Source organism: Rhinichthys klamathensis, unplaced genomic scaffold (genome assembly GCF_029890125.1).
Source record: "Rhinichthys klamathensis goyatoka isolate OS25496 unplaced genomic scaffold, OSU_Roscu_1.1 h1tg000111l_1, whole genome shotgun sequence".
NCBI classification, from domain to species: domain Eukaryota; kingdom Metazoa; phylum Chordata; class Actinopteri; order Cypriniformes; family Leuciscidae; genus Rhinichthys; species Rhinichthys klamathensis.
The window spans coordinates 10,516,799-10,544,706 of NW_026606649.1; the positions used below are offsets into that span (position 1 = coordinate 10,516,799).

At 36.9% G+C, this 27,908-nt stretch overlaps 2 protein-coding genes across 3 annotated transcripts in view; both read left to right on the top strand.

Annotated features, from left to right (window-relative positions):
- Nucleotides 1-20,169, top strand: part of epha6 (eph receptor A6) — a 163,951-nt gene extending 143,782 nt beyond the window's left edge. Inside the window, exons 6-18 of one of the 2 annotated variants that reach the window (XM_056254434.1) lie at nucleotides 4,473-4,597; nucleotides 4,700-4,862; nucleotides 5,337-5,445; nucleotides 7,316-7,386; nucleotides 7,509-7,634; nucleotides 8,151-8,336; nucleotides 9,751-9,812; nucleotides 12,264-12,473; nucleotides 12,896-13,060; nucleotides 16,492-16,685; nucleotides 16,935-17,084; nucleotides 18,635-18,743; nucleotides 18,988-20,169. In XM_056254434.1, the coding sequence (XP_056110409.1) occupies nucleotides 4,473-4,597; nucleotides 4,700-4,862; nucleotides 5,337-5,445; nucleotides 7,316-7,386; nucleotides 7,509-7,634; nucleotides 8,151-8,336; nucleotides 9,751-9,812; nucleotides 12,264-12,473; nucleotides 12,896-13,060; nucleotides 16,492-16,685; nucleotides 16,935-17,084; nucleotides 18,635-18,743; nucleotides 18,988-19,023 (1,706 nt within the window). In that variant the 3' untranslated portion in view covers nucleotides 19,024-20,169. The remainder of the gene's footprint in view (nucleotides 1-4,472; nucleotides 4,598-4,699; nucleotides 4,863-5,336; nucleotides 5,446-7,315; nucleotides 7,387-7,508; nucleotides 7,635-8,150; nucleotides 8,337-9,750; nucleotides 9,813-12,263; nucleotides 12,474-12,895; nucleotides 13,061-16,491; nucleotides 16,686-16,934; nucleotides 17,085-18,634; nucleotides 18,744-18,987) is intronic. The other variant, XM_056254435.1, reaches the window with a different exon arrangement.
- Nucleotides 20,170-22,517: 2,348 nt separating this feature from the next.
- On the top strand, nucleotides 22,518-27,816 carry arl6 (ADP-ribosylation factor-like 6). Its single transcript, XM_056254449.1, has 8 exons — nucleotides 22,518-22,568; nucleotides 24,849-24,994; nucleotides 25,094-25,155; nucleotides 25,275-25,343; nucleotides 25,461-25,555; nucleotides 25,669-25,798; nucleotides 26,992-27,047; nucleotides 27,647-27,816. Exons 2-8 carry the CDS (start codon nucleotides 24,872-24,874, stop codon nucleotides 27,670-27,672), a joined length of 561 nt encoding a protein of 186 aa, XP_056110424.1. The 5' UTR covers nucleotides 22,518-22,568; nucleotides 24,849-24,871; the 3' UTR covers nucleotides 27,673-27,816.
- The last annotated feature ends 92 nt before the right edge of the window (nucleotides 27,817-27,908 follow it).

Genomic DNA, 27,908 nt, shown 5'->3' on the forward strand with positions numbered 1-27,908 from the left:
TCAGCTATCGCGTCTGTTTTAAGCGATTTGAGCGTTTCCTTTTTGTTAAAAACCAAGCAAAGAACAACACTCTGAGATTCTCCGCCGCTCTGCATACGTCATCTCCTTCATCGCTCTGATTGGTTTTAGGTCTATCCGCGACGTCCGTTGGTGACGCCCCTCTGGAAATGATTTGTCTATGACGCTTTGCCAGACCATAACTCAGTTACAACTGAGAATGGTCTGGTTTTAACCAGGCTAATCTTTTAGTCTTTTTTAATACTTTTTGCTTTGACTGAGTATCAAAGATATTAGCCATTTTTACTTGACTGCATTTTTAGTAAACAGTATGTTACATTTTTTAATTTGTAATTACTCATTACATTTTGCCATTACATTTTGCATGGGACCTAACTTATTCTTCAGCAGTTCATTTCAGCTACAAAACAGGTGGTATCACCATCTACAGAGCATTGAAGGTGCATTGTATCTTGTGCGTTTTGCCCTTTCTCAGCCAAACTTGTCAACAAGGCTACTTTATGTGAATGTGAGTGCATTAGCAGGTAGTTACTGAATCGCATATATGAGATAAGGACATGGGTTCAGCCAGTGATGAGGCCGAAACCAGAATATCCAATGCAAGTCGGCTTTGACTGTTTAATTTTACTTTACATTGTTTTATTTATCCCTTATACCGAAGAGACCTTTTTAGAAGATATTGGTTTACTTATGCCCTTTTTGAGCTCATGAGCTTAACTGAGACTGTTTGTAGACGTTTAAGAGGCTGTTGTGTCGACCTTGATTTATTGCAATATTAGGTTGTTCAGTTTTATTTCGATTTCAGAAACAATGTCATTTTTCTCCCCAATCTCTTCACTGGCATGTCTCTTAGGTGTTGAGGACTAGTACATCTTTGAGCCTGAATTCAGTACCAGTAAAATACTTTAGTATTGGCATTGGTGACTTGTAACTTGTAATGGAGTCATTTCTACTTTTACTTAAGTATGGTTTTCAGGCACGCTTTACACCTCTGTTAATGTTAAAACAGTATCTTATGCTCAGCATGGCTGCATTTATTTGATCAAACATACAATAATTTACAAGTACATTTAAAAAAACTGTTTTCTAATTATTTTACTGTCATTTACTGTATTCCTGTCATGACAAAGCTGAATTTTCAGCAGCCATTACTCCAGTCTTCAGTGCCACATGATCCAATATGCTGATTTGGTGCTCAAGAAATATTTATTATTATTATGTTTAAAAAACGTAATATTTTTGTGGAAACTCTTTTCAGAATTCTTTGATGAATCAACATTTTTGTAACATTATAAATGTCTTACTGTCACTTTTGATCAATTAATTGCATCTATGCTGAATAAAAGTATCAAAACATAAATAAATTACTGACCCCAAATTTTTTAACGGTAGTGTACCTGTTTCAGAATGGTTTCTGACTTGTCCAACGTGTCATTAATGATTAAGATAGATAAAGATGAATAAATAATACACATAAAACACCTTACACAACTAAAACCAAAAATAGCTTATGGAAAGAAATCCTTCAGTGCATGTCCACAAACAAATGCAAAGTTACTAACGCTAGGCTCACACAGACTTTTTCAGATTTTCTGAGATGATGTTGATGGAAAATTCTATACAGTAAACACGGTAAATAGATAAATAAATTGTGATCTAACCCTCAGCTGTCCTTCACTGGGTCTGTTTTGAGTCATAATGTCATTTTGTTTTTGCAGCCAAGTTCATCCTCCTGCCCTTTTACTGGCTGACAACTCCAGCTAAGTTCAGACAGTCAAAGAATCAGAAATATACTTTTTTTGCCCTCTCTGTTCCTGCATAATATTCCATTCTGAAATCAATCTCTACCTCTGTAAATAGAGACATGATGAAGCTTCATCATTTATTAAGGTGATGCCTGTTCTCCACAGTCGCTCTGACTTCAATATTTCTGTGCAAACCTACGTGTTTCCTCCTCACGCAGGTCTAAAGTAGTCCGATGTCACAGGCTGCACTGTCCATCCCTTCTCAATAAAAGATGAGCTGTCTCTCATGAGAGAGATCCAGCACGTAGCTTCTCCCGCCGCAGTCAAATCAGACAAACAACATTGGGTTTTCATCAAACACCGTTCCAATATATCTCTTGTAGAGACATAGTAGATAGAAGATAGACAGCATTGCACATTTAGATAAAGCCCTTGTGGTTACCGAGAGAGACAAACAGACAGATAGATTGTGTCACAGGTGGTAACCTTAGCAAAACCAATGTCTTATTCTCTTATTTTCTTTTCTAATCACTTTGCTGATATCCCAGAGGATCTCAGGCAGTTCCGCCCAATACTGCACATCACTGAACGCCGCTCTCTGCTGTTTACCGGCTGCCTAAATCCCCCCTCTCTCTCTCTCTCTCTCTCTCTCTCTGCAACTTTGCTATACCTAAAACCCTCCCGTTCCCTGTCCACCCCTTATATTTTCCCAGTTGTTTTAACAGTGAGAGATTGATTACTTTGACAGAGGTAGTGATTACCGTGCTGGCAGTCTCTGTGGGCTTCCAGAGTGAATATTTACCTGGGAGAAATTCAATCAAGCTAGCTAATGCCATTCACCCACTACTTTAATCTGCTCCAGGATTCAATTAGAGATCGGCTCCACCTACCTGTGGGCGTCATTTCAGTCGCTGGGGTGAAAGGGGAAGAAAAAAAAGCTAAATGGTTTCTGTTAAAGCGTACAGTATTAGAAAGAAACAGCAAACTTGAATGTGCTGCTTCTTTAAATATGAATGTGCACATACTATCATCTTAAGTGCAGAGGCTTATAGACTTCACTAATTGTGCTAATTGCAAATGGCTTTAGACACAGAGCCTTAATGGATTTTCCTTGTGTTTTTTTCTTGGGTTCTTCCACCTGACTGAGCCATGGCTGAGTGCATTATCTTCACATTAAATAAGCAGAGCTGGCTAATTACAATTATGTTCAAAGTTTCAAAAGCTTGTGTTAAAAGAAAAAAAAAAAAACACATTTCTCTTAAATTGAAACAAAGTATCAGAGCTTGATTTGTTTTGCAATCACATGTGCTGCTATGATGACCAAAGCTTTTTGGCTGAAAACCACATTACCCATTTGGCTCCTTATATCCAATTTAAGCACAAGAAGTTAAAGCTGCAGTCCGTAACTTTTTTGTGTACAACATTTACAAAAAAATGTATAATAAGCGAGTACATCAAGAATTTATTTTCCAAACCATGTTTTTGTCTTATCCTGAATCACTACGGTACACCTATAATAAGTGTTTATATTCAGACTATTTTAGACTGGTATGGGTCGTAACACAGCGGAGTCGCCCCAAATTCTACAAGTTTTGCTTTCTTATTAATAGATGTTGAGATTGTTCCTACTGTAAATAAACATTTAAATTCTTGATTAAAGGGGACATATCATGAAAAACTGACTTTTTCCGTGTTTAAGTGCTATAATCAGGTCCCCTGTGCATAAAAAAAATGACAAACCAGTAACTTTGTTTAGGTAAGCCTTTCTCTGCAAGCATGTCATGCCCTGAGGATGGTCTTTTGACCGAAAGCTTGGTCTATTAAATTTGCTTTAAGGATTTGAGTGTGCGGACAGTTTATTTATTGAGATCCTTAGTCTTGTGTGTCTGGCACCTTGAAGATCGTGAGTGCGGTGTAATGGTGTGTTCACACCGAACGCGAATTTAATTATTTCCGCGAGTAGATTACATACAAAGTCAATGCAAAGACGCGAATAGACGCATCATTCGCGCCAGGCGTTGCGAATGACGCGAATTGGGCGACGCGTTTGCCGCGAATGTCTTCCGCGCAAGTTGAAATATTTGAACTCGAGCGAATGTTCAAGCGTCTAACTAGACGCGATAGACGCGTATTTGACGCTCTATTCGCGTTCGGTGTGAACACACCATAACTCCTTCAAATCTGCAAGCATGTCAAAAAAAATAAGCCAATCAGATTCCACTCCCCTTCTGAAGTAGGAAGAGGATCTAATTATGATATTACCGCCCCTTAATCTGCACGTTTACACCCGGGACACACACAAAAACGCGCGTTTTTGCTCACACCCGAAAAGGGGCACATTTGATAAGCTATTACTGTATACTGTATGTCACCTTTAAAGACATTTAAGTGGGGTTTACATTATGTGCATTTACTGTTTCAATTTTTCAATAAATTTACAGCATTGATTAATATACAATTGAATTAGAGACACCCAGGTGTATTATTTTAAAGCATATCGTAAAAGGACCCATTATAGCACATGACATTATGAGACAATGGCTTTGTCGGTGCTGTTTATCTTTTTGAGCACCAGATGGGAGTAAGTGACCTGTGTAAAGCTTGGAGTAACAAACCCATTTTCAGCACATTCGTATGGAAAGCCCCATTGCTTTCGTTAGTAAATCACCCTCACTAACTAGTTGTTTTATGGTTGTTTTTACCTCTCAGGTCCATCTCTGGTAGGTGTGGTGAGAAAGGACTGGGCATCTCAAACTAGTATCGCCCTCTCCTGGCAGGAAACTGAACTGCCACATGCTGCCATCCTGGACTACGAGATCAAATATTATGAAAAGGTAACTCACCAAGACTGAAAACATCTTTACATAATAAACGTTACATAATGAACATTATGCTAAATAAAATAAAATAAAATGTCTTACTCTCTTTATGTTTAGGAACAGGAACAGTTAAGTTACTCCTCTACACGCACAAAATCTCCAAGCGCAATAGTGACAGGACTAAAGCCCTCAACGGTTTACGCGTTCCATGTGCGCGCTCGTACCCTCGCTGGCTTCAGCAGTTACAGCCCCAAGTTTGAGTTCGCCACAGGAGACGAAAGTAAGCGTTTCTCTAAAAATGCCTCATTTCAATACCTGCTAGCCTAAAACGCTGCAGTTATGTCCAATTTTCTAAGATTGTGGTCATACCATGTCAGCTGCGTGAGCAGAGTTTAAAAAAAAAAATGTTTGATGGGAACATTTTCTGTTTACCATGAATACCCTATGATTTCAGTTCTTGAATATTTTTTCAACTGCTGTTTGGCTTATTTTAGTGCACAGAATGTATGTAAACACCAACCAACCTCTCTCCTGACATTAAGGCTATTTCTGAGTCTGATAGAATGAGCTTGCGGACATCACATGAATGCCAGTCTGCAACTGTTCCACAACCCCACTGATCAAACCGATCACATGAACTTGTGTGAAAAAGTGACTTTATTGTTTTGTGCTTCTTTGTTTTTTCTTCTCTCTTTCTCTCTCACATGCACACAAACGCACACACACACTCACTCACTATCTTTCACTATGTCAGACTCTGAGGAGGCAGCTGATCAGGGCCAGGTGTTGGTGATTGTTACAGCCACAGTGGGGGGTTTCTCTCTCCTCGTCATTCTCACCCTCTTCCTTCTCATCACTGGCAGGTAATTAGGGAGCAAATAATGAGAGGGCAGATAAATATGCTCCAGGATTGATGAACAGATGTTGTGTTTCTATCTATCTATCTATCTATCTATCTATCTATCTATCTATCTATCTATCTATCTATCTATCTATCTATCTATCTATCTATCTATCTATCTATCTATCTATCTGTTTATCTATCTATCTATCTATCTATCTATCTAGGCAGCAAATAATGAGAGGGCAGATAAATATGCTCCAGGATTGATGAACAGATGTTGTGTTTCTATCTATCTATCATCTATCTATCTATCTATCTATCTATCTATCTATCTATCTATCTATCTATCTATCTATCTATCTATCTATCTATCTATCTATCTAGGGAGCAAATAATGAGAGGGCAGATAAATACGCTCCAGGATTGATGAACAGATGTTGTGTTTCTATCTATCTATCTATCTATCTATCTATCTATCTATCTATCTATCTAGGGAGCAAATAATGAGAGGGCAGATAAATACGCTCCAGGATTGATGAACAGATGTTGTGTTTCTATCTATCTATCTATCTATCTATCTATCTATCTATCTATCTATCTATCTATCTATCTATCTATCTATCTATCTATCTATCTATCTATCTATCTATCTATCTAGGGAGCAAATAATGAGAGGGCAGATAAATACGCTCCAGGATTGATGAACAGATGTTGTGTTTCTTTCTATCTATCTATCTATCTATCTATCTATCTATCTATCTATCTATCTATCTATCTATCTATCTATCTATCTATCTATCTATCTATCTATCTATCTATCTATCTATCTATCTATCTATCTATCTATCTATCTATCTATCTATCTATCTATCTATCTATCTATCTAGGGAGCAAATAATGAGAGGGCAGATAAATACGCTCCAGGATTGATGAACAGATGTTGTGTATCTATCTATCTATCTATCTATCTATCTATCTATCTATCTATCTATCTATCTATCTATCTATCTATCTATCTATCTATCTATCTATCTATCTATCTATCTATCTATCTATCTATCTATCTATCTATCTATCTATCTATCTATCTATCTATCTATCTATCTGTCTGTCTGTCTGTCTGTCTGTCTGTCTGTCTGTCTGTCTGTCTGTCTGTCTGTCTGTCTGTCTGTCTGTCTGTCTTTCTGTGGATGTCATGGATACGTCTTTTCTTTCATTCACTAATTTACCCTTAATTTAGCTCCTTGCTTATCCATCCATCTCCTAATAGGCCTGTTGGCCACGGAGCACCTTTCTATTTTCTGATTGGCTGAGCCATGTCGCTGCCTAATTAGTCGGAATGCTGCAGCCTCCCGGCAGCGGCCGTGTCTGCTGCCATGAAATGGCCTGCTGTGAGACTGACAGCAAGCTTAAACATGCCACACAGTCCTGTGATTCGCAATATCAGCATGTGCAGCGCGCTGTGTGAAACCTCAGTCAGCCAGACCCTGCGCCACCACATCCTCGCACAGCTGCAGGGGCTGATGGCACCGTGTTCAGCTGCTCCTGCAGATTTGTGAGCAGCTCTCAAATAAACCAAGAGCTCTTGATGACGGACAGAATCAATGTCCTCATTTGTCGAGAAAAGAAATGAAATTACAAATGAACACTTTTGAGAAGTTCTCTCTGGAGTAGCATCATTTTAATTTCAACATTTGAGGGTTCTGAGGAGCCATTTACCCATGTCTTAAGTTTTTATGGTTACCGATTATGAGTGCTGTCCATTCAGGACCAAAGACAGAAACACTGACTTCAGAAACACGGACTGTCCTGAAGTCTCTAAATGTGTTAAATGTGGACAGTATGTCAACAAAATCATTAATCAATTACATTTCTCTTTTCTTGAACAGGTGTCAGTGGTACATAAAATCTAAGATAAAGTCAGAAGACAAAAAAAGAACGCAGTATCAAAATGGTCATGGTATGAGACCTTAATTAACCCACACTCACTCACATACACACATACTGTATATTCTTATTTATTCATATTTTCACCAAAAAAATAAAAAAATCCAGATTTCAACCTTTGACATGTTTTTATAGTGCCATTCCCAGGATTAAAGACTTACATTGACCCAGACACTTATGAGGACCCTTCACAGGCCGTTCATGAGTTTGCCAAGGAAATCGATCCATCTCGTATCCGAATCGAAAGGGTCATCGGAGCAGGTCAGAGCTCTTTTTACTGCACACTTCAGCCTGTGCCTCAGCAGCCCATAATCCACTCCAGCTATTTATGCAGCATGATCGAAACTGAAATTGTGTCATTAGTTAGAAATAAAATAGTTGGAAGATAAAGTTCTTCAAAAATAAATAAGAAAATGCTTACATTTTCTTCATTCATCTTTCTCTCCTTTAGTCTCTAGATCTAGGCTATGATTTATCTTATGTGTCTAATAAGAATATATTTCAGATCATTTTCACAGTTAAGATCTCACAGTTATGTCTCTCTGAAAAATCACTTTGTTATTCTCAGAAGACAAAATTATTAGAATCTAATCTTCAGTGAGATAAGTAGGAAATAATTCAATGGGAAATAATTGTCACAGGGAGACACGAGGCCCTTGTAAAGTGAACATGTTTGTTTGAAATAGTTTGACTGCCACCTAGTGTTAAGTATATACAAGTGCAAGCGGTAACCCTAAATACTACGACAGTGAGTATGGACTTTAGTGTGTTCTGCAGGCGAGTTTGGGGAGGTGTGTAGTGGCCGTCTCCGTATACCAGGAAAAAAGGAAATTCCCGTGGCTATAAAGACTTTGAAGGGAGGATATACTGAACGTCAGAGACGGGACTTCCTGCGAGAGGCGAGCATCATGGGACAGTTTGATAACCCTAACATCATCAGGCTGGAGGGCGTGGTCACGAAAAGTAAGGAGCTTTCTGCCTTCTTTTGCATTCTGAAGATGCAAACGGCTATTTAATATGTCACATTATACACTACTGCTCAAAAGTTTGGAGTCTGTAAGAGTTTTCAAATGTTTTTGAAAGCAGTTTCTTATACTCACCCCATCAAAAATGCTAAAATATTAAATAAATAAAACATGAATATAATGTAATAGTATTACATTGTAAAATAATAATAACAATAATGTTCTATTTGTAATATTAAAGAAAAATATCTGTAAAAAAAACTTTATTTTATTTTAATTGTTTATTTTGCATGGGCTTTTTTGAGGAGTTTTACTTACTCCCAAAAGTTAAAATAACTTTTAAAAAAAATTCAGTTCATACAGTATACATTTGACAAATCAATTGGATAAAGGCAGTACATTAAGTATAGTTTACTGAAATAAAAAAAAAGTGCAGTCTTCGGGTTCATCCTTCAGAAATCATTATAATATGCTGATTTGGTGCTCAAGAAATATTTCTTAATATAATCAATGTTGAAAACAGTTGTGCTACTTAATATTTTTGTGCAAACTGTGATGCATTTTTTTCAGTATTCTTTGATAAATAGAAAGTTCAAAACAACAGCATTTATTTGAAATAGAAATCATTAGAAAACATTAAATGCATTTACTGTTACTTCTGATCAATTTAATTAATTATTGCTGAACAAAAGTATTAATTTCTTTTAAAAAAAAATCTTACAGACCCCTTTTTAACTTAACTTTTTAATACCCTTCATTAATGAGTTTAATGCAACTCCAGCAAACACAGCTGTATCTGAAATAAAAAGCATGGCAGACAATGAATAAATACATGCATAAATAAAACAGATATGGAAATTGTGAAGATGTGTATTGCTGATGGAAGATACAAATTGTTTGTATGAAACTGATTACAGAATAACTTAGATCATCATCAGCCAAAAGCTGTTTTCTCTCTGTAAAAAACAAACATGTTTCCCCGCTAAGTTTGTTACACCCACAGAATCTGTCTGACACGCACACAATCAATGATTTCACCCTACACATCGAACTGCCTTCAACCTCCATAATGAGCCAGAAAAAAACTACTTTCTCAGTCTAGAGAGTCTAGTGTTATATCATGTCTTTCATCTATTCTACCATTCACTACCATGCTACTAGATACTCCATTATAGCAGCATAATACACTGATTTATAGCAGCATTACACTGATTTCATAGAACCTTTTGATGAAGTACTGATAATAAATCAGTACATAAGTACTGATGATGAAGGCAAATATTAACTTTTTGGTTTGACTTGTAGTCAAAAACAGGCATGAGTAATGTGGCAATGTCTGTCCCATTTCCCTCTGTTTCTTTTCTCTGTAACTTAGTCCATTACTTACAGGTGTCCTGTTTTCCTCTTTGTAGGTCGGCCTGTGATGATAGTGGTGGAATACATGGAGAATGGCTCATTGGACTCTTTTCTGAGGGTACATTAAATAGAAATATAGCATACCACACTCGACATTGCTCATAAACAATGTGGACATATCTAGACAGGTTTTGAACCCTGTTTTATTTTTAGGCAGTTGAATATAAAAAGTCCAGTACAAACGTCAATACCGCTCATCAACGGAAGCTTTCAGAGTTGCTAGTAGACAAGAACAGTCCTCCGTAGGCTAGAGATCATCCCGTTTAAAGGGTTAGTTCACCCAAAAATGAAAATGATGTCATTAATGACTCACCCTCATGTCGTTCCAAGCCAAGACCTCCATTCATCTTCGGAACACAGTTTAAGATATTTTAGATTTAGTCTGAGAGTTTTCTGTCCCTCCATTGAAAATGTATGTACGGTATACTGTCCTTGTCCAGAAAGGAAATAATGTGACATCAGTGGGTTAGTTAGAATGTTTTGAAGCATCGAAAATACATTTTGGTCCAAAAATAACAAAAACTACGACTTTATTCAGCATTGTATTGTCTTCCGGTTCTGTTGTCGAGCCGCGTTCAGTGCCGCTGGTGACGTAAGACACTGTTGACGTGTTATCGTGCGCCCGAGCTTCGTTTACAGTCTGAGGGAGACGCACGCTGTAAACAAAACAATCTTCGCAAACATGTCTAAGGATTTAGACACAGAGGAAGACTTGCATTTTTTTGCCCAGCCATATTTATTTAAACCCGAATACACGGACGCACCAGATACACGTCAGCAGCGTCACTGCGGACTCGTGAACGCGGCTTGACAACAGATCCGGAAGACAATACAATGCTAAATAAAGTCGTAGTGTTTGTTATTTTTGGAACAAAATGTATTTTCGATGCTTCAAAACATTCTAACTAACCCACTGATGTCACATGGACTACTTTGATGATGTCTTTATTTCCTTTCTGGACAAGGACAGTACCGTACATACATTTTCAATGGAGGGACAGAAAGCTCTCGGACTAAATCTAAAATATCTTAAACTGTGTTCCGAAGATGAACGGAGGTCTTACGGGCTTGGAACGACACGAGGGTGAGTCATTAATGACGTAATTTTCATTTTTGGGTGAACTAACCCTTTAACAGCGCTCGGTCTGACCTTCGCGTCCTTTGAAAGCGTTGCCTTTCGATTCCTTCGAAGGATGCAGCCTCTGAATTTGGAACGCAGCTAAAGTCTCATAACTCCATGAGCATTTGTCAAGTGAAGTCAAATCACAAGTATAGCACTTTATACAATAGAGATTGTTTCAAATCAGATTAAATATAAGATTAACAGGAAAATAATGATTCACTGATAGAAACATAGTTCAATTATGCTGTAAAGCAGCTCTAAAAAGAAAATAGTGATTCCGCTGAGGTCAGTTCAGTGTTGATTGACTTCTGTTCAATGACTGTGTTAAGTTAATCAATTCTGGAATTAGTTCAATTCAGCTATAAGCATTTCTGGAGAAAACAGTGTCAGCTCAGCTCAGTTCTTATATAATAGTCCCAGTACAGTCAAATCAATAATATTGCTGAATACATTTTTCTAACTATGCCAACTATCCATTGAATAACAAATGACTGGAAAAGTCATGGGGCCTTTGAATTGTTTTGGATGGGTGAGCTCTTGGAGTCCAAAAGGTTGAGAACCACTGGTCTATATTTATTTCAAATGCCATTTTGCTTATTATTTTACTACAGTGGGTATGATAATTGGTTCTGATTCCTGTTTCTTAACTGTTATATTAATAGTTATTTTATTTATTTTGAAGAAGAAATATGGACTAAAAATATCCAGTTCATAAGAGTCATATGTTTGTGTATCAGACTAAATGGTTCGGTTTAGATTTACTAAACAAACCTGCTAATACAAGTAATTTTGTTCAGGAATCGGGCTACATTGTTCACTGTGTGTTCCAGGCTTTAGATTCAGTAGTGTTGAACAGCAATGCAGGGAAAATGGTGAAAGTATTTCATTATGGTTTCATCCACATTTCACCGCAAACGCACCTTAAATAAACCGAACGTCATTAAAATCATTTGGTTTCAGTATTTGAAAAAATAGAACCAGTCGTGAATAAGATTCTTCGTTATCGGTTCATAACTCCAGTTATTACATGTTATTACATGACCATATTATATTTTCAGAAGGCAATTTATCACACCACAGAACCATTTGAAATGAACTAGTCAAGGATAAATGGCACCAGTCATAGCACCTTCTGTAACGCACCTATTTTATATGGTCTTTTATACTATTTATAAAATCATTTTTGTTTTGTTTATTTGATGTTGATTAAAACAGGCCAATGAACACGTTATGCATTAACTACCCAAACAAAAACTAATGTTCTGTTTTTGTTGTTGCTATCAGGTCTGGTTAAAGTTGAATATGTTTTTTGTTCATTTCTGATAAAATATAGACATCTCCAACTCTTCTTTTCCATCCTTTGGCTCCTCTTCTTGCCTTTTGTAGAAGCATGACGGGCACTTCACCGTGATCCAGCTGGTTGGTATGCTGCGTGGCATTGCCTCCGGTATGATGTACCTGTCTGACATCGGCTATGTCCACCGGGACCTGGCAGCACGAAATATTCTTGTGGATGACAACCTGGTGTGTAAAGTGTCGGACTTCGGTCTGTCCAGGGTGCTGGAGGACGACCCGGAGGCAGCTTACACCACCACAGTAAGCCACATACACCCACTTCAATATTGGTTCATTTAAATTCAGGGCTGTTCAGAGTTAATAACAATCTGTGCTTCTTAGACAGCCAAAGCTGATCCAGAATCTCTGGAGCTTAGCACTACTCTGCTTGTTTTGTGTTATTGAATGGGATTGGGTTGATCTAAGCAGTATAACATGAGATTAAGGGCTTATTCTGAGGAGTGATTAAGTAATTAGATTTATAATAAGAAGCTAAATGAGTCTGAATACCTCTAAACTTTTTTTATGCAGGGGCCTGAGTGTTTTGCTTCACTAAACAGTATATCACATTCCACAGAAAACTCAATTATGACTCATCATTACATAACAAGCAATCTGAATCTCCATTGATTGCCTATACACACAGGTCTATTGGCTGCTTGCTATTATCATGAAAAGAAAAGATTTTGTTTTGTCAGGGGGGTAAAATCCCTATCCGCTGGACTGCTCCGGAGGCAATTGCATACAGAAAGTTTTCCTCAGCCAGTGATGCTTGGAGCTACGGTATTGTCATGTGGGAAGTGATGTCATATGGGGAACGGCCCTACTGGGAGATGTCCAATCAAGATGTGAGTAACTTAGCCTATTCTTGTTGCTAAATTCTAGGCAGGCAGTTGTTGTTGTGTTTGTTGTTGTTGTTGTTGTTTTTACCATAATTAGACTGAATATGAATTAAGTATATATATATATATATATATATATACTGAATATAAATTAAGTTGTGGACGCTTTTTTTTTTTTTTGGGGAGATTAGGCCAAAGTTGTTTAATCGTTTAAACCTTCAAATGCTATATTATATTTCAAATTGTGCCAGAAAATATATTTTCAGTGTTAAAATACATTTTTGGTTAAATGCTAAATGTATTTTCTAAAATATATTTTGAACAATATGAATATAAATGAGAAAATTACATGTAACATGTAAATATATTTCAAGGTCTTGTGTTAGCAATGTATTTATTTGGCCATTTTCAAATATTTATATATATATATATATATATATACACTCACCTAAAAGATTATTAGGAACACCTGTTCAATTTCTCATCAATGCAATTATCTAATCAACCAATCACATGACAGTTGCTTCAATGCATTTAGGGGTGTGGTCCTGGTCAAGACAATCTCCTGAACTCCAAACTGAATGTCAGAATGGGAAAGAAAGGTGATTTAAGCAATTTTGAGCGTGGCATGGTTGTTGGTGCCAGACGGGCCGGTCTGAGTATTTCACAATCTGCTCAGTTACTGGGATTTTCACGCACAACCATTTCTAGGGTTTACAAAGAATGGTGTGAAAAGGGAAAAACATCCAGTATGCGGCAGTCCTGTGGGCGAAAATGCCTTGTTGATGCTAGAGGTCAGAGGAGAATGGGCCGACTGATTCAAGCTGATAGAAGAGCAACTTTGACTGAAATATCCACTCGTTACAACCGAGGTATGCAGCAAAGCATTTGTGAAGCCACAACACGCACAACCTTGAGGCGGATGGGCTACAACAGCAGAAGACCCCACCGGGTACCACTCATCTCCACTACAAATAGGAAAAAGAGGCTACAATTTGCAAGAGCTCACCAAAATTGGACAATTGAAGACTGGAAAAATGTTGCCTGGTCTGATGAGTCTCGATTTCTGTTGAGACATTCAGATGGTAGAGTCAGAATTTGGCGTAAACAGAATGAGAACATGAATCCATCATGCCTTGTTACCACTGTGCAGGCTGGTGGTGGTGGTGTAATGGTGTGGGGGATGTTTTCTTGGCACACTTTAGGCCCCTTAGTGCCAATTGGGCATCGTTTAAATGCCACGGCCTACCTGAGCATTGTTTCTGACCATGTCCATCCCATCCTCTGATGGCTACTTCCAGCAGGAAAATGCACCATGTCACAAAGCTCGAATCATTTCAAATTGGTTTCTTGAACATGACAATGAGTTCACTGCACTAAAATGGCCCCCACAGTCACCAGATCTCAACCCAATAGAGCATCTAATTCATTACATTTATATAGCGCTTTTCTAGGCACTCAAAGCGCTTCACATGGAAGGGGGGAATCTCCTCAACCACCACCAATGTGCAGCATCCACTTGGATGATGCGACAGCAGCCATAGTGCGCCAGAACGCCCACCACACACCAGCTTACTGGTGGAGAGGAGACAGAGTGATGAAGCCAATCAGTATATATATATATATATATATATATATATATATATATATATAGGGATGATTAGGAGGCCACGATGGACAGAGGCCACTGGGCAAATTTGGCCAGGATGCCGGGGTTACACCCCTACTCTTTCGAAAGACATCCTGGGATTTTTAATGACCACAGAGAGTCAGGACCTCGGTTTAACGTCTCATCCGAAGGACGGTGCTCTTTGACAGTATAGTGTCCCCGTCACTATACTGGGGCGTTAGGACCCACACAGACCACAGGGTGAGCACCCCCTGCTGGCCTCACTAACACCTCTTCCAGCAGCAACCTGGTTTTCTCAGAAGGTCTCCCATCCAGGTACTAACCAGGCTCAGCCCTGCTTAGCTTCAGTGGGCAACCAGTCTTGGGCTACAGGGTGATATGGCTGCTGACAAAGGATAGCATCTTTGGGATGTGGTGGAACGGGAGCTTCGTGCCCTGGATGTGCATCCCACAAATCTCCATCAACTGCAAGATGCTATCCTATCAATATGGGCCAACATTTCTAAAGAATGCTTTCAGCACCTTGTTGAATCAATGCCACGTAGAATTAAGGCAGTTCTGAAGGCGAAAGGGGGTCAAACACAGTATTAGTATGGTGTTCCTAATAATCATTTAGGTGAGTGTACATATATATATATATATATATATATATATATATATATATATATATATATATATTAAAGGTTTAGTTCACCCAAAAATGAAAAGTTATGTCATTAATGACTCACCCTCATGTCGTTCCAAGCCCGTAAGACCTCCGTTCATCTTCGGAACACAGTTTAAGATATTTTAGATTTTGTCCGAGAGCTTTCGGTCCCTCCATTGAAAAAGTATGTACGGTATACTGTCCTTGTCCAGAAAGGAAATAAAGACATCATCAAAGTAGTCCATGTGACATCAGTGGGTTAGTTAGAATGTTTTGAAGCATTGAAAATACATTTTGGTCCAAAAATAACAAAAACTGCAACTTTATTAAACATTGTATTCTCTTCTGGTTCTACGTTCACGAGTCCGCAGTGACGTAAGACGCTTCTGACGTGTTCTCTGGTTACTGGTTACCAGAGAACACGTCAGCAGCGTCTTACGTCAGCAGCGTCACTGCGGACAGAACCGGAAGACAATACAATGTTTAATAAAGTCATAGTTTTTGTTATTTTTGGACCAAAATGTATTTTCGATGCTTCAAAACATTCTAACTAACCCACTGATGTCACATGGACTACTTTGATGGTGTCTTTATTTCCTTTCTGGACAAGGACAGTACCGTACATACATTTTCAATGGAGGGACAGAAAGCTCTCGGACTAAATCTAAAATATCTTAAACTGTGTTCCAAAGATGAACGGAGGTCTTACGGGCTTGGAACGACATGAGGGTGAGTCATTAATGACATAATTTTCATTTTTGGGTGAACTAACCCTTTAACACATATAATATTATTAAAATATATTTACAGTAAAATACATCTGAAAATATATTTCATCTCCCAGAATGCCATTTCCTGTAAGATTTCTCTGAAATGTGTATTCTATTTGTTTTAATTGTAATTTTAAATCGTCTTCCCTTGGTATGTGGCCAATTCTAATTCAATTTAAAACACATATTATGTTAAATTATAACATGTGGAACCGTGTAATGCCTTTAGTTTATTCATTACTGTTCTCGCTAATTATTTTATACACCCAACCATTGGGGGATCCAGTAATTGGCTGAAGTATTTTATACCTTTGATGGCCTCCCTAAAATTGCATTAATAAAATGAACTTGTAGAATGTATATCCCAGTAAGGTTCTGTGTATCTCTGCAGGTAATTCTGTCTATAGAGGAGGGCTACAGGCTCCCTGCACCCATGGGCTGCCCCGTCGCCCTGCACCAGCTCATGCTTCTCTGCTGGCAGAAGGAACGCAGTCGACGACCTCGGTTTAATGACGTGGTCAGCTTCCTTGACAAGCTGATCCGCAATCCCAGCAGCCTGCTCACACTGGTGGAGGATGTCAATAGGTAGAACGATCACAACAACATTATAAAATCTACATTTTACTTTATTGCTTACTAGAATCAAAATAAGTGCCTGTATTGAAATGACCATTTTAAACTGAAATTGTTAGTATTTACTTACAGAAAACTCTGATTAAACTTGACTGTTGTCTCTTGCCTCGTGGAAAAGCCTGTAAATGATTTTTTTGAATTTCCTTTGCGTGCCAGACTCTTTGTTGTTTCACATACAGAATGTGTTGCGTGTTTAAACAGCTTCCCTGAATCCCCTGAGGATTTGCCAGACTACCCTCTCTTCATATCCATCGGTGATTGGTTGGATTCCATTAAAATGAGTCAATACAAGAACAACTTCATAGCAGCAGGGTACACAACCCTGGATTCCATATCCACCATGAGTATTGAGTGAGTGCTACTGCAAGTTCTGTTCATCGCTTTCTACATTGTAACATAATATTTCTAATTAGTCTTATGAGCCTTAGAAATTCATGTATTATAATAGGCAGTAAGCTTTATAGGATTAAAACAAGATAATTAATATTCATTAAAGGGATAGTTCACCCAAAAATGAAAATTAGCCCATGCTTTACTCACCCTGAAGCCATGTGTATATGACATTCTTCTTTCAGACGAATACAATTGGAGTTTTATTTTAAAAAAAATGTCCTGGCTCTTCCAAGCTTTATAATAGGAGTGAATGGCTGTATGTCTTTGGAAGTCCATCAAAGTGCATCTATTTGTGATTAAAGTGCTCCACGCGTCTCCGGGGGCTAATAAAGGCCTTCTGAAGTGAAGCGATGTGTTCGTGTAAGAAAAATATCTGTATTTAAAACTTTATCGACTAAAATAACTGGCTTCTGGCAGACGGCCGTACGCGTCAGGGTGAGTAAATCATGGGCTAATTTTCATTTTTGGGTGAACTATCCCTTTAACTATCCCTTTAAAGGGATAGTTCACTTTGAAATTCATTTTTGGTATGTTTTAGCTTACCTCAAGGGCATCCAAGATGTAGGTGTCTTTGTTTCCGCAGTAGTTTCAATTTTGAAATTTTTAGGTCAAACCATTCTTGTCTGTCAGTCATATAATGCAGGTCTATGGTCACCACCTCAAAGAGCATGCACAGAGAAGTCCAAATTAAACATAATTTAATGACTCGTAAATGTAAGTACACATTGATGGCCTAAGACACGAAACGAGCGGTTTGTGTAAGAAAAAGTACAGTATTATATCGTTTTTACCTCTTGTAAACACAGCCACGTCCAAGTGATCTGAGGGCGCGGGCGCTTCGGTCTGCGCAAGCGGCGGAAGTGATCTCTCGCGCGTGTACGTCACTCATTGTTTACACAGAGATTTCGGCAGTGTTACCTTTCACATTTAGATATACAGGAAATCGCAATGGAAGACGATTTCGATATATCAACAGACCACATTGAATTACACGCGCGAGAGATCACTTCCGGCGCTTGCGCAGACCGAAGCGCCCGCGCCCTCAGATCACTTGGACGTGGCTGTGGTTACAAGAGGTAAAAACGATATAATACTGTTCGTTTTCTCACACAAACCGCTCGTTTCGTGTCTTAGGCCATCATTGTGTACTTACATTTACGAGTCATTAAATCATGTTTAATTTGGACTTCTCTGTGCATGCTCTTTGAGGTGGTGACTGACAGACAAGAATGGTTTGACCTAAAAATATAAAAATTGAAACTACTGCGGAAACAAAGACACCTACATCTTGGATGCCCTTGAGGTAAGCTAAAACATGCCAAAAATTAATTTCAAAGTGAACTATCCCTTTAAGCTCCCTCACTGTACACTAGACAGTAGCGTAGATCTAACATTGAATGGCTTAAATTACTTTTATATTGATATTCACACCCTTTATAATCATCTCATGAACTTGCCAATTATGTAACCCCGTTTCAAATGTCTCACCCTCATTGTTTTCTTAACAGTGATGTAAGAAGAATTGGAGTGTCTCTGATTGGCCACCAAAGGAGGATAGTGAGCAGCATACAAGCACTACGACTGCAGTTCCTCCACATTCAGCAGAATGACTTCCATGTATGAAAATACACATATACACATACACATACACTCATACTTATCACAGCAACGCTAGACCCCGCACACACCCTCGAGGTCTGGGCTGACTGACTGTCATAAGAAGTGCTCCACAGCTTCAGTTTCTATCAAATCCAGTGAAGATTTCCAGTTGAAACACATACATAAGAAAGCAATCTCAAAGACCCTGAAGAAACATGCTAAATGTCATGAATTGTTTGTCTTGGTAAACTGTGTGTAACAGGAAAACTGGACCATTTACCCAGAGGAACCACAGTAAACAATAGAACAATGGCACCATTCTATTGTTATGAAGATGTCATCTGTCAATCATCCTGCAAGTTCTGTGATTGACTGGACTCCAAATCTGAGAACTTTGAATAGTATATTTGCTATTTTAATGTATTAAATTATGTGTCTTAAGAGATTTTTTCTGGTTTATTCATCAAGCTTCTTCCTGAGCCTCTAAAACGAGAGACTATGGATCTGTTGAATGTCTTCAGCTTTAAATGGCTATTATACATTGTTTATCACATCTGATATTTATCCTGATATTTATATGTATATGTGAATTTGTTTCTTTTTTTGGTTGCATTTTGTTTAGTTATTTTTCTAAGCAATATGTGCAGTCTTTAGAAAACCAAGAAAAGAGCCAAGGTAGGGAAGTGAGAGCTTTATCTTGCTCTGTTTAAAAAAAAAAACAAGCCACACAAAACCATTGACTTCCTCAGGCTGTCGGCGAGGTGGTGAAAGTCTGACCTTTCAGAAGACTGTAAGCCATTTTCTTACTCCTGTGCACCACAGTCAAATTGAACAAACTTATACAAATCCACTCAGACCGAGATTTGAGAACTGCACACATTTGTTCAGTCTGCTATGGTGTACAGTATCTAGACACCTCTGATATCTTATCAGTTTGCCTTGCGACTATGAAACTTTTGTCAGTGGAGAAACATTGAGGTAACGGGTTGCAGTAAAATGTTCTCATATAGAGAGCATGACAATATAGCACTCTGCATGTTGGCAAATATTTTTTTCCCAACACAGCAGACATACACACATAACTTCAATGGCAACATACACATTTACAGTCTCCTTCGCTTCCACCAGACAAACAAACGCACAATACCGTACCATGTTCTTTAGCTGATATATGCCCCCATTCTTTGACTGGCTCTTTGTACCTGGACACATGTTCGGGACACTGAGGCCACTTGACAAACTTCAAGTTGCAATGTGCAAATGTCAAAAGCGCGAGAGATCCGAGTTCTTACTTCAAGCAGGGCAAGGGAAATCTCTGGGTAATCAGGTCATATGTATTGTTCATAGTAAACTAATTGTACATTATTTTTTATAATTTATAAAGAGTACAGAGAGATAAAGGTGATATAGGTTGAATGTTTGTAAAAATAAATGATAACCGATATTTTTTGTGTTTTTTATGAGTCTATCACAATCAAAAAAAATTGAAATATGAACTGTGGGTTTGCTTTCTAAAATGTTACGTTAACATGACAATAAGATGTAATTTGTTAACATTAGTTTACTACGTTAGTTAACATTAACTAACAATGATCAATACATCTATAGCATTTGATCATCTTCATTCATGTTAATTTGAACATTTAATAATACATTTTTAAAATCAAATGTTGTAACATTACTAAATGCACTATAAACTAACATGAACAAACAATGGAAAATAGTATTTTTATTAACTAACATTAATGAAGATTAATAAATGCTGTAAAACACATATTGCTCATTGTTAGGTCTGGTAATGCATTAAATAATGTTAACAAATGAGACCTATGTAAAGTGTTACTAATATTACAATACGAAATCATAAAGATGCTACATTCAAGTTAGTTGTAACAGTCAGGTCATTTTTTCATTTGAACACTGAGGAACAAACAAAGTTTTACCTGAACCTGGCTGCCGTTTCAGATTTTACTGACTTCAACAACAGCCTTTTCAAAATGTCTGCTGAAACTCAACTGTGACACAATTGTCAATAATGAGTGTAATGTTGGTTTTCAAAAATTCGTATTCTCTCTACCCCTTTCTATATTGAACTATAGTTGGCTCACTGTATTAAAAAAAAGGTTGCTGCCTTAAATTTTTAAGTACAATCAACTTGGATGTTGAAGTCGTTTCAACTTAAATTACATTAAACTGACTTAATTGCTTAACTTATTTTGATGGGTTAAAGGTATGTAAAAACATGTTGTCATAACTTAATTTGAAAAATGATATGATCGATAAGTTATGACAACATGTTTTACATTGCTTTAACTCATCAAAATAAGTTAAGCAATTGTCAACTGTTTTTGTAAGATTCAACTAATTTTTAAGTGTTTAATGTAATTTAAGTTGAAATGGCTTAAACATTCAAGTTGATTGTACTTAAAATTTTAAGGCAGCAACTTTTTTTTACAGTGCTGTTATAAATGATGGTTTGAGATTATCATGATTAAAATGCACACCATGAAAAACTATTTTAAAATAAATATATTTATTTAAAATACTAATAATAAATACATATATCAATGCTAATCAAAATATTAATGAATTCCTGTTAAGGCAAATGGGCTTGATGCAGAAAATGAAAAATCTGATCAAATCAATATACCTTGAATAATATATGAGTTGCTTTGGTCTGCTAATTATATGTGACACTGGAAACAAAGATGGGTATATTAATGACAACATGTTGTGTGACAAGAATTGTTTCAGCTTACCTGCGTTACAGTCATTTATTAATTTATTTTAATGAACCAAACTTGACATTTTTAATAATGAGGATGTATTCGACTATCAGAACTTTTAGCCCTGTGGACTTTTAGAATTTTGGAAGAAAACAAACTCTATTAAAACACTTTAAATATTTAATTTGTCTATAATGTCCAGCAGTGGATACAGTACAGCATAAGAATTGTCATTTTTCTCTTAAAGTTATGAACATTATGATCATCATGAATTTCACGTCCACTTTATAGGCTCATCGTTTTGCTATGGCTAATTTAAACAGCTCCTATGTTGTTCTCTCCATGTATCCTATGCGCAAAATTAAATATTATATTTAAACTCTTGAAACTAACACTGTCTCTTGCAAAACTATTGCATACTCTGTCTTCACTAACGCTGTCTTGTGTTATAACTAATTGAATTGTTGGGTGTAGGGAAATACAGCAAACAATAACCATTCTCACACAGTAAACATTGAATCAGTGTATGGTTATATCACTCTTATTTTAGATTATCATAGTTTTAAAAGGTTTTTTTTATATATATAGAAAATGTAGGTATTGGACAAGGGAAAACTAAATCATAAAATGCATTTTTTTTTAAAGAAAGAAAGAAAGAAAGAAAGAAAGAAAGAAAGAAAGAAAGAAAGAAAGAAAGAAAGAAAGAAAGAAAGAAAGAAAAAAAAAGAAAGAAAGAAAGAAAGAAAGAAAGAAAGAAAGAAAGAAAGAAAGAAAGAAAGAAAGAAAGAAAGAAAGAAAGAAAGAAAGAAAGAAAGAAAGAAAGAAAGAAAGAAAGAAAGAAAGAAAGAAAGAAAGAAAGAAACCACTGTTCTAACATTGTCCATCGGATGGCGCTATTAAGTAAACATCGAGTCGAGCCAAAGAGCGTCATCGGTCTCCTAGCAGCGGCGTGTAGCGTGTGAGAGTTTTCAAGACGCCAGGTAACGTTTGTGTTTTCGTCTCTCCATCTGCACTGGACACATCATCAATCAGATAACTTGCGATTTTTGTATGCGAAATTACTTTTTAAAAACAAGACGCAGACAACATACAACTTGAGCCGAGCCGGAGCATAAAAGTAAGAAAGAAAATCTTTCCATGTAACGTTACAGCAGACTGACAGAGCAGGTTAGCCAGCCAGACAGCTAGCCGTCCTCCGCTACGGATATGTAAACAATAACCTTGCATTACAAGAAAATATGTCAACCTTGTGTTGTCTTAATGTGTATGTATTTGAGTGTTTAATGAAACAAACGTCAGAAGACAGAAATGTTAGAATTATTTGAGCATCCTCCTCGTGCATGTGAAGCACTAGCATGTGTGCTAATGAGCTCAGAGGATTACAGGCTGTTCTCGTAGATTACGCTTTTACTCTTGTCCGTTCATGTGTTTCTGACCAGTGACAGAGACAGATGCGAACAAAACGGTGTCAGTTTCGCTGCTGTCATTGGACTGATTGATTAATGAGTGGATGATTGTGTAACGTATATTATGCGACTTAAATGTCATTTTCATTTAGACCGATACACAACAGGTGGGTGTTTTCTTTAGACTCAAAATACGTCCATACAAATATCCCAAATTAACAAATTCAAGTAACTTTAATATTTGCACGTAAATCGTTGGGTTCATGTACTGCAGATGTAAGTGCATGTTGCTTGCTAGCTGTGTGTCTGCTCGCAGCTCAAGTTAATTCACTTAAGTCGGATTATTAAAAAAAGAAGCAAACAAGCTTATTTTCTTATCAGACCTCTGTCTCCATCAAATAAAAACACTTTCAGATTATAACAGCCTTTATTATTAAAACAATAAATCAGTTTTATTGTTATTAAACTGTTTACAATTCAAGGTCTATTATATTAAAAAAAAAACTAAAATCTAAATATATTTATGCATATAAGTGAATTTTAAGTGCATATTAAGCGAGTTTATGCACATTATTAATTACAATATAATAAATAACATGACAAATATTCAATTAAAATATAATAAATAAAATAATACACACATTTTATATATATATTTATAATATCACAAAAGATTTCTATTTCAAACAAATGCCATTGTTTTGAACTTTCTATTCATCAAATAATCATGGAAAAACAATCATCAGTTTACAGATCACAGATTCCACAGAAATATTAAGCAGCACAACTGTTTTTAACATTGATAATAATAATAAATGTTTCTTGAGCACCAAATCAGAGTAATGATGATGCTGAAAATTTTGCTTTGCCATCACAAAAAGTTTAATGTACATTTACATTTTAAAGGAGAACTCCGGCGCAAAATGAACCTTTGGTCTAATTACACATTGTTACCTAGTCAACCGTTATCTGAGATTTGTTTTCATGATTATCGAATGTAAATAGTTGTATCTCTAAAAACAGTTTAGCCTATAAAGCTAGTATAACGCTAGTATATTGGGCATAGTGTAATGACAAATAAAAATCGCTTGTAAATACCACTAAAAAGGCTGAAAATAGCCCCACACTAAACGGTAGCATAATGAGGGTCCCTACCTTCAAACCGAAGCATTGAGAACTTTGTCAGAGTCCAGACAGTTGACTGTATGTTTAAAATATCTTCTTATTAAACTGTCTGGACACTGACAACGTTCTCAATGCTTCGGTTTGAAGGTAGGGACCCTCATTATGCTACCGTGCTAGTGTGGGGCTATTTTGAGCCTTGTTAGTGGTATTAACAAGCGATTTTTATTTGTCATTACACTATGCCCAATATACTAGCGTTATACTAGCTTTATAGGCTAAACTGTTTGTAGAGATAAAACTATTTACATTCGATAATCATGAAAACAAATCTCAGATAACGGTTGACTAGGTAACAATGTGTAATTAGACCAAAGGTTCATTTTGCGCCGGAGTTCTCCTTTAAAATATGTTAAAATAAAAAACAGTTATTTTTTGTAGTAATTGTATTTTGGATCACCTGAATGCACTGTAGCTTTGGTGAGCATAAGAGACAAGCATAATAGTCTCCCAGATCTATCTATCTATCTATCTATCTATCTATCTATCTATCTATCTATCTATCTATCTATCTATCTATCTATCTATCTATCTATATCTATCTATCTATCTATCTATCTATCTATCTATCTATCTATCTATCTATCTATCTATCTATCTATCTATCTATCTATCTGTCTGTCTGTCTGTCTGTCTGTTCTAAATATTTTTTTCTTCTTCATTTGAGCTACTGACATCTCCCCTCAGCAGTTGTCCTACGTAAACTGTTAAAAGAAGAGATGTTTCTGTTGTCCCAAGTGTTTGTCGGCCTCTGGATGCATCTAATGAATAATCTAATGGAGCTTGTCTTTGATGGGATCTCTTTCCAGAAGCGCCCCATCCAACTAGGCAAATGGGGCTTTTTGACAAGCTTGCAGGGTGGCTGGGTCTGAAGAAGAAGGAAGTGAACGTGCTGTGTTTAGGTCTGGACAACAGTGGAAAAACTACCATCATCAACCAGCTAAAGCCATCCAATGTATGTTACTCGCCTGTCTGTACACTCAAAGTATATGTTTTTGTATTTTCCTTTCTCTTTTTCCTTTGAATGTGAGCTCACAGTTTTTTTCCCTTTCAGGCTCAGGCTCAAGACATTGTCCCAACTATAGGCTTCAGCATAGAAAAATTTAGGACCTCAAGGTGAATATTTAAAAGAGCTAACTATAATGTAGCTATATAGTGTGAGGGGTTAGTCTCTGAAAATCATTTGTCTTTTTTCAAAATCTTACTAACACAGTAACTCCCTCCTCTCCCCAAAGTCTTTCTTTCACAGTGTTTGACATGTCAGGACAGGGAAGATACAGAAATCTGTGGGAGCACTATTACAAGTGAGTTTCTCCTATTCAAGCTTGTTTTATTATGTTTACTGAGCTAATGGAGTGTCATCTCCCACTTTGGAATCGATCTGTGTGGTTTGTGTTTTTTCTGTGCTATGTTGTTTTCAGGGAGGGCCAGGCCATCATTTTTGTGATTGACAGTGGAGATAAACTAAGAATGGTGGTGGCAAAAGAGGAATTGGATACCCTTTTGAATCACCCTGGTATATCTTTCTTCCTGTCTGTCTGTTTCATTTAGGAATATTTTAGTCGTCATTTTCAAATCTGAATTAAAAGCAGCCTAATATCCATACATGTTTTTCTGATGTGTACTCAGATATTAAGCACAGAAGGATACCTATACTCTTTTTCGCCAACAAGATGGACCTCAGGGATGCTTTGTCAGCGGTAAAGGTCTCTCAGCTCTTGTGTCTGGAAAACATTAAGGACAAACCATGGCACATCTGGTAAGAAAACAAAAACAAAAAAATAGTTTGAATTTTCTGCTTGCATTGAAATAATTTGTATCATTTATAGGTCCAAAGCACTATTCTGACAGGATTTAGTGTTTGAGTTAGTTATTAACAGCAAGCCTGCAGTTCGAAGGGTCTATTTGTCTGGATGTGGGCGAAATGGAAGGTCATATAAAAATTAACAAGGTTTATATAAGTGAAATAATTCTAACATCATGTAATTAAAGGAACTCTTTAATTACATTACACAAGGGACTCTTATTATTGATTTAATTTTCTTTGTACATTGGATGGGATGTCTGAAGTACATAAATCACCAAGCTAATAAACCAGACAGCACATTAAGAGATTTAGCTTTAGTTACAGTATTCAATAAATGTCATAATAAATGAGGAAAAGTCTTACATACCACAGTGACAAGCATTCATATCCAGACAGAATTAGATTTCTCAGAGGAACTCTGTGCTAGCCAGGGTAGGCAATTTGCTTTTTAATTTTTACAAAGGTTGCGTGAGGTTTTTACAGGCGTGTTCAATTCATATGGGAATAACACAATCACAAAGTACATCTGTGATCTCCTCAGGGTAAACCTGCCCGTGTGTGTGTGTGTGTTCCTGGTAAACCCTACGTTATAGGGACAAAAAAACACAAATATGGCACTATCCGGAATCCTTGTCCTTGTGGGGACATTTTTTGGTCCTCATGAGGAAAACAGCTTATGAATTATACCAAGTGATGATTTTTGAAAATGTAAAAATGCAGAAAGGTTTCTGTGATGGGTAGGTTTAGCTGGAGGGTACAGTTTGAACACTATAAAAATCATTATGTCTATGGAAAGTCACAATAAATCATGAAGTGCGTGTGTGTGTGCGTGTGTGTGTGTGTGTGTGTGAGAGAGTGTGTGAGACTAAGCAGAAGCTAAATATAAATGTGGGGGCGGTAAGATTTTTTAATCATTTAGAAAGAAGTCTCCAATGCTCACCAAGGCTGCATTTATTTGATCTAAATTGTAACCAGCACTTTTTAAATTCAATTTAACGTGTACTTGCTGAAAAAAAGTATTCATTTCCTTTTTCTTTTTTCTTTTTTAATCTTACTGACCCCTAACTTTTGAATGGAATTGTGTGAATATATTATTTATATGCAAAGCATACATAACATTGATATGAAATAAATGACTTTTACAGTGCTAGCGATGCAGTGAAAGGAGAAGGCCTTCAGGAGGGTGTAGACTGGCTGCAAGGTAAATACACATTCCATGCTGATTTTCTGTTTGTCTTTAAATTGTTTGTTTCTTCAGAGATAAGCTCAAATACTGTTTAAGAGGGGTGTCAAAAGAACTGTACCATTTAAAACGTTCAATGCCATTTCTATTCTTGTGTTCCGTTTCATCCGTAGAGCAAATTGCACAGTAAGTACTTGCAGTTGAAATTAGCCGATGTGTTGTGATTTCTTAGTTAATTGTACAGTTATGTTTAACTGCTAGATTTCCCTTTTGGGCTGTATTTATTCTTGCAGATTTTTACATTTCAATTTGGCCTTTTGAGAGAAATTCAAAGGCAAATAAACCTTCAAAGATGAGATACAGCCCAAATGAATGCTAAACTATTTCAGATCCCCTCTCCTTGTTGTTTGAGGCGCATTTGAATATTCAGTCAAGTCAGTAACGATTAAATGAAGTTCACAGACGTCTGTTTTCCTCTACCCAGTAGTTTATCCCAATCAATCCAGCAATTCAGGGCCTCACCCTGATCGGAAACATGTATACAGTTATCAAAATGAATAAAGAATTTAATCATTGTTCTGTTTTTAATCATTACCCCCCTCCCCTCTCATTAACAGATCAAATCAGAGCGATGAAAACGTAAAACCCTCCTGAAAATGAACAATTCATGGTCACCTGCTGCAATGGCGGAGGCAGACAAAACAGATCTTTACCTCTGGGCACCTACTGTCTATGCTGACTTTAAAATCAGTTAGATTGGTAGAGTAATAAACTGTTTGGCTTCGATTATGGCCATGTTTGCACTAGGTATGAACATCTGTTTCAGTTGATCAGTGGCCGGTTGCATAAACTGCATAGACTAGTCTTATAAATTAGTAT